A 7,122-nucleotide genomic window follows, 5' to 3' on the forward strand; every position below is an offset into this window, starting at 1 on the left:
AGGCAAAGGCAGATCAGGCCTCAAGGGACCCCCTGGATCTGCTCGAGCATCTACCCCAAAACCAGAATCTGTCTGTCTTACTATTTTGTGCCTTTCACCAACTCTTCTGACATTAACAGGGGGCTATCCCTGACCACCTTTCTCTTGAAAAAGTCAACTTAGGGTTTTAGTTAATAAGTCTCCTGGGAATGAAAGGAATATTTCTATTTTAACCCCTCTGTTGGCATTCTAGCTTGCCTGACAGGTTTATCCATACTCTTGCAATTAACACACATGATTGTTCACAACTCCCCAACCTTGAAAGGCACAGGAAGCCAAAACATTCTAAAAGTCCTTTAAGGGATGAAAAATTATTAGAATAGATAGTACTGGTAACTGCTACTGCTGCTAAGTCACTTCAGTCGTGTCTGACTCTGTGCGACCCCATAGACGGCAGCCTAGCAGGCTCCCCCGTCCCTGGGACTCTCCAGGCAAGAACACTGGAGTGAGCTGCCATTTCTTTCTCCAATGCATGAAAGTGAAAAGTGAAAGTGAAGTCGCTCAGTCGTGTCCTTCTCTTAGCGACCCCATGGACTGCAGCCTACCAGGCTCCTCCGAGTACTGGTAAAGGGCTTCATTATTGGGCCAATGCTTGCTGCCAAGTCCCCATATCCCTTGTCCATTGTGCACCTGGGAGTGCATTAGTTAACACAGTTGGAATGTAAGAAAAACAAGTAGCAGCCTTGGAATTAACCACATCAGACCTCTGAGCTAATTGTTTCTTTCTTTGTTGTAACTCACTGCACCTTTGCTCCCTGAGAATGTAACTCTGTTTAGCACTTTCTGAGGCTGACATAGATTAGAAATATAAAGAAAAAACACTTCAAGGGAAAATAAGTTTTCTGGTTGAGCAGGCTTTATCAAAAAAGGGTCATAAAATGTCCACAGGCCTCTAAGGCCAGAAGATAATGTACACAACATTGTTTATGGGAAAGGTATGCAGAAAAAATCCTGGTTTAGATAAAGACGTAATGTTTGGGCTGACTCTGTATTACTTTGCATCTTTAATTTCCCTCTATGTACAAGTCAAGGTATAAAAGTTCCTTTCGAAAATAAAGTTATGGGCCTCGCTCACCGAAGCTTGGTCTCCCCCTGTCATTCTTTTTTTCTTTTCTCTCCTTTTCTCTCTGTTCTTCTTTCAGGATGCCTCCTTGGAACACAGGAGCTTTATTGGCTTTCTGTGTAAACCAAGAAAGATCAAGCCTCTCTCTCTTCCCTTTTTACTTTCCTTATTGCCTATGCCGTCATCCTGAGGGTGCCCCTGGATCCTGCTGGGGCTGGACCCCAGCAATTAGCCTCTCAGTAGTGATTCTACTTTGGATATAATTCAGTTTTGAATTCTACTTACCACATTATGCCAAATTTTGCATTGTTTTTTAGTTTGAATTGTTTAGGGAAGTGATGGGAGGTAGGGTTTTGATTAGGGAAGCCATTACAATAGCTGGATGAAGGGGAACAAGAACATGCACAAGGAGAGTATAAGGAAATGGAACTGTACTGGTAAAGAAGCTGCCTGCCAATACAGGAAATGTAAAAGATGCGGGTTTGATCCCTGGGTTGGGAAGATCCCCTGGAGGAGGGCATGGCAACCTACTCCAGTGTTCTTGCCTGGAGAATCCCATGGACAGAGGAACCTGGTGGGCTACAGTCCATAGAGTCACAAAGAGTTGGACATGACTGGGAAGCAACTTAGCATGCAGATAGGAGTGTTCCCAGGTGTTAACTAGAGCTACGCAGAGGGCAAGGCGACAGACAAAAGGGAACACTGAAGAGGCTCTGTGCAAGGCTGATGTGTTTCAGGGCTAAAATATTTAGAATATAGAAGTGATTGAGTATAGATTAACAAATGGAAAGAATAAAATCCAACAATGTTCTACAAGATGGAACACAGATGGCTTAGAGGTGATAGTGCCCTAAAAATAGGGAAGTTTAGAAGACAGAGCCGGTTTCATGGAATAGGGATGAACTGAGGTTTGGATCAGTTGTGGATGACCTTGGTGGACAGAATGAATTTCACTTACTTCCCCCCTAAATCAGGGGTAATGACTGGTTCTCTCTTATACTTGTCCTAAGATTAGTTAAAGACTGTTTCAGCTACGTGTCTCATGAGAGGCAGTGAAGCAATGATTGTGAGCATTGTCTTTGTAAACCCAGTGAATTAATGTAAAATTCTGATTCTGCCAATTACTAGCTCGGTTATTTTGGATAAGTTACTTAGCCACTCTTTCCCTCAATTTTCCCACTTATAAAATGGGTATAATAGTACTGATAGTCATCATGGTGTTGAAAGGATGAAGCAAATGTATCTAAAAGATTTTAAAGGAATGTATCTAAAAGATGTAAGTTGGCACATTGTAAATTATTAGCTATTTTATTCAGTTTATAAAATCTAGTGTCAGTGCTTTATAATGAAAATAACAAGAGACTTAAAATCTACTCCTTCCAGGATATCTGTGATGTGTCTTAGTTGACATTTCTTGTCATTGCTGTTTAGTCTCTAAATCATTTCTGACTCTTTTACTATCCCATGGACTGCAGCCCACGGGCTCCTTTGTCCATGGAGTTCTCCAGGCAAGAATACTGGATTGGGTTGCCATTTCCTTCTCCAGGGGATCTTCCAGGCCCAGGGATTAAGCCTACCTCTCCTGCATTTGCAGGTGGATTCTTTACCACTGAGCTACCAGGAAAGCCCCTTAATTTTCCTTAAATACTCAAAACTGTCTTATGAGGTAGGTACTCTAATAAACTTAATTAAAAGTCTACTGACTGTACTATGTGGCAAGTACTGTTCTAAAACTGAGGATTCCAGCCGGGAACAAAAAATCCTTGATTTCATGGAATTTACCTTTTACATCTTAGTTTCATTACAAAAAAAAATAAATGAACAGCAGGTGATAAGATGATGAGTGCTAAAAACAAAAGCAAAATGAGACTAAGATGGGGTAAGGGAATAGAGAAAAATGTAGTAGGTGCTGTTGGTAGGTAGGTTGGTCAGGGAGGCCTTCTCTATATGTGAACTTGGAGCAGACAGAGGGGGGTCCATGCGAAGTGACCATAGATACTAGAGGGAGGCCAAGCAGTTCCTTTTTAATGATTTCAACTTCTTTCTATAGAGATCAACCTTGTGACCTTTTAAAGTGTGTGTACACACCCCCATAGCCCAGCTGTGACGGTGAGTGCGTACCTGACATTGGACTTGACAGCAATGAAGCATAACTTGGCTATTGATTTCCACAGAGGTTAGCATTGCTTTCGATGATCGAGTTTAGATTCTTCTCTGACTTCAGTTCTTCCTCCTTTCCCTTATCATCTAAGCCTCTTTAAGCTTTTACTTGGGCTGCTTTGTGAGCTTAGATCAGGTCCTATTTGTTCCTAGCCTAGGACATTTGCACCTGGCTTCCTTCTGCTTGAAACATACTTCTGGATATTTACACAGCCGTCTTCTTTTCATCATGTAGATCTCAAATCCTGTGTCACCTCCTCTGTCACCATTATGTTTGCTTTGCAGAGATAATATATAGACATATCTGGGAAATTAGAATATCTACTTGCTCTAAATTACTTCTCTTTAGCATTCAGTATAGCTATGTTCCTTAATCAAACTTAGGACAACTTTGATTTTCACATGGCTACTGAAGAAGTGGTAGTCAACTTGTAGAAAAGAGAAACAGAATGATTCAGCAGTGGATAAACCATATTGTTTAACCATATTGTCTTAGGACTGTTTTGACAGCTAACTGGGAGAAAGGAAAATACAGCTTACCCAGCAACCTGAGGGAAATTTACTTTCTTGCTGTTTCATATCATGTTTAATAAAATTGACTTCCCTGGTGGCTCAGACAGTAAAGCATCTGCCTACAGTGTGGGAGACCCGGGTTCAATTCCTGGGTCAGGAAGATCTCCTAAGAGAAGGGAATGGCAACCTACTCCATTATTCTTTGGATTTCCCTGGTGGTTCATACGGTAAAGTGACTGTCTACAATGTGGGAGACCTGGGTTCAAGCCCTGGGTTGGGAAGATCCCTTGGAGAAGGAAATGAGATCCATTGGAGAAAGAAATGGCAATCCACTCCAGTACTATTGCCTGGAAAATGCCATGGACAGAGGAACCTAGTAGGCTAAAGTCTATGGGGTTGCAAAGAGTCAGACATGACTGAGTGACTTCACTTTCACTTTAATAAAATTATGCTGAGAATGAAATGCTTAAAGCAAAAGGAAAATGTGCTTGCCAACAGCTCTTATAAACAGCAGTGGTTTATTTCTTGTAGCATTATTTCTGTGGTGATTGTGAGGCTGTGTCAGTAGCCTTCTTGCTTGTTTTTTAGAAGAGGGAAAGATACAATTTGGATTAGTGCTTTATCCAGTTTTGAATACAGAAGCCAAGTGGAGGCAATTGGTGGACATAATTTTCTTGTCATTCACAGGGTAGCTAAAGTGGATATTATATCATTTAGATTTAACATATTTGGTAAGCCCTTCTCTCACAAGATGTATACAAGGGCTTATGAACTGAATCCCCAGTACCATCTGATATTTGAGTATGGGCCTGACTGGAGCTAATGCTCATACTGTATACATTTTAGAGCTGATGTTTTCCAGAGACTGTTTCTACGGGATATAGGCATTTTAGGAAAGAGCCCATATGTCTGGGAAACTCTGGCTTAAATTTTCTTGTTTTGTTGTCCTATGAGTTCTGAGAAACCAAAAACATTGATCATAAACCAGCAAAGAAGGACTAATGTATGGCTTATTTCTTAAATATATTTGTATATAGAAACTTCTTTATAAAATGAGTGTTAAGGGACATACACCTTGGAAAAGGGGTTCTTTTTTGGGTGGGTGATAAGTCAGCTCTCAAGAACTAGACAGAGAGAACTATAACCCTAACCAATCCTCCAGCATCCAAAATTCCTTTCAATTACTTTAATATGTGCACTTCCTGCCAGGAGTGAGCACACCTCGCTTTCAGGTAAATCATCGACTTGGTATTTGGGTCATGCTCAGGTGTTATAGAACTGAGGACTGATGGCTCAGGACTACAGTCACCAAATATTGGACATTTATTAGGTAATTGTATTTTATGTCTCAGGTATCATCCTCTGAGCTATGGCACATAGTTAACCAAGTTCATTGTGAAGTTCAGTTCAAGGGAGCTGGCTTGAAGTTTTTAGCATCCGTTACATCATGGGCTGAGAGAATGCTACAGGATGTCGAAAAAGAGGTTGCTGAATACTGGTATTCTCCAAAGCACTGTAACTGAAGTTAATCCAGTGTACACTTACTGAGTCAGTAGAACAAAACGGCACATTCTGGCATTCACATGTAGTCCCAGAACTTAACCATTACTGGCCTTTCTGTGTTGTGAAGATCCAGATCTGAAACTAGTTCAGGAGGACTTTCCAGGCTCAGATCTGCCCCAGGGAAACCCTGGGAAAAGGAATAGGCTTTCAGGGTTCCTTGGGACCTGGGCTATTCAGAGGTCTTGTAACAGACATGAATAAGACAAAATTTAAAAATAATTTGAATGAGAAAAGAAGATTATTTTCTTAAAAAGTGAATGTAAAAGAATAAGAAAGGCAGGAGTAAGATTATTCTTGTCACAGTTAATAACTGATTCCTGGGGTACACATATTTTATTCCACTGGTTAAATGTTGTTCATATGAATTCTAATATATGACTTGGGTAAAGCTGTTAACTGGCAGCACTACATGAAAATTTTAACTTTTCAAAGCAGGATGAATGCAGATTCCATTTATAAGCATTAAAGAATCACCTAGAAAGTAAACTGAGACAGATTATGAATTTTGAAGCTTGGGAACTTGCCACAAAGTTGTATATTGCTCAAAGATGAAGACACTAGTTGATAAATGAACTCAATGAGAAATATAGCTCAAAGATCTTAATAGTCATATTTCATAGCTGTTAAGTTCTTTTTTTCTTTTTTTTTTTTTAAATTTAAATTTATTTATTTTAATTGGAGGCTAATTACTTTACAATATTATATTGGTTCTGCCACACATCAACACTGGGATGACCCAGAGGGATGGTATGGGGAGGGAGGTGGGAGGGGGGTTCAGGATGGGGAACACGTGTTAAGTTCTTTTATGTGAGATATTTTAGAAACTATAATGTGGTTTCAAATGTTACATATAGAGGATTCCTTGAAGAAGTTAAAAAAAAACTCACTTGACTTCATGCATCATTGATATGGTACATCATGCTCTCAATGGCAGTGAAAAACGAAGCTTAGTGATGGATCACAACCTCCCTCTGCGTTCTCTTTTAACAAATAAAAACATTCTAATTTTGAACCATTTTCTTAGATCTTGGTTATTAAGAAAGTAGGGAAAGATAAATGACAAATCATATAGCTTTTCTTTCTTTCATGAGATTCTTCTTGGCTATTCTATTAGAAAACTATGTCACATCTGAGTTTAAGGTTAACCCACTTTTATTCTTCCCTCTCTCCCTCTTTTATATGGTAATGAAATTAAACTAGTGGAAGTTCTTGCAAATGGTCACAGCACTGGAAATCTTACCTCTCTCTAGAGCATGCACAAAGGCTACAGCAAGGAGGAAAACCAGGATCCTCTTCATTTTTCTGCCACCACGTCCTGTATCACCTCCTTCTCCTGCAGGTTACCCAGTTTAAAAAAATGGCAGCCCAAAGTAACCGATTCCCTTTTACTAAAATTCCGAGCTATGCACTAATCAATTATTAATCTCTACACAGAAGCAAGGGCAGTCATCCTTGGGCCACAAGAGATAAAGTATCATCAATCAAAGCAAATAGACAAGCTGTAGAAAATGTAGTGGAAAATCTAGGAGAGGTCAATCATTAACTTTGTCAAACTGCAAAAGAATCAGGATATATATAGATACCCCCCACTCCCGCCATTGCTGCTTTTCACTGAAGCTTATCTCGTGTATTTATGGGTGCATTTTCCCTCCCTCTTTATGTGTTGTCTTTGAACATTCCCTACTCTTCTCATGTGTACAAATGGAAACTTGAGGTCTCTCTTTGTTTAAACCTACTTCAAGTAAAGAGTATCTTAAAATAGCACTGACTAGATGTTTAAGTAA

General features: G+C 39.8%; 1 protein-coding gene across 3 annotated transcripts in view; it reads right to left on the reverse strand.

The window, feature by feature from the left end:
• Positions 1–6,700, reverse strand: part of GC (GC vitamin D binding protein) — a 55,964-nt gene extending 49,264 nt beyond the window's left edge. For all 3 annotated transcript variants that reach the window (XR_234992.4, XM_005208092.4, NM_001035380.2), the window contains 1 exon segment: positions 6,579–6,700. Coding sequence is in view for 2 of the 3 variants with exons in the window: in XM_005208092.4 (XP_005208149.1) it covers positions 6,579–6,636 (58 nt within the window). In the remaining variant the exon portion in view is untranslated.
• Positions 6,701–7,122: the final 422 nt, after the last annotated feature.

The sequence above is a fragment of the Bos taurus genome, chromosome 6 (genome assembly GCF_002263795.3).
Source record: "Bos taurus isolate L1 Dominette 01449 registration number 42190680 breed Hereford chromosome 6, ARS-UCD2.0, whole genome shotgun sequence".
Classification (NCBI taxonomy): domain Eukaryota; kingdom Metazoa; phylum Chordata; class Mammalia; order Artiodactyla; family Bovidae; genus Bos; species Bos taurus.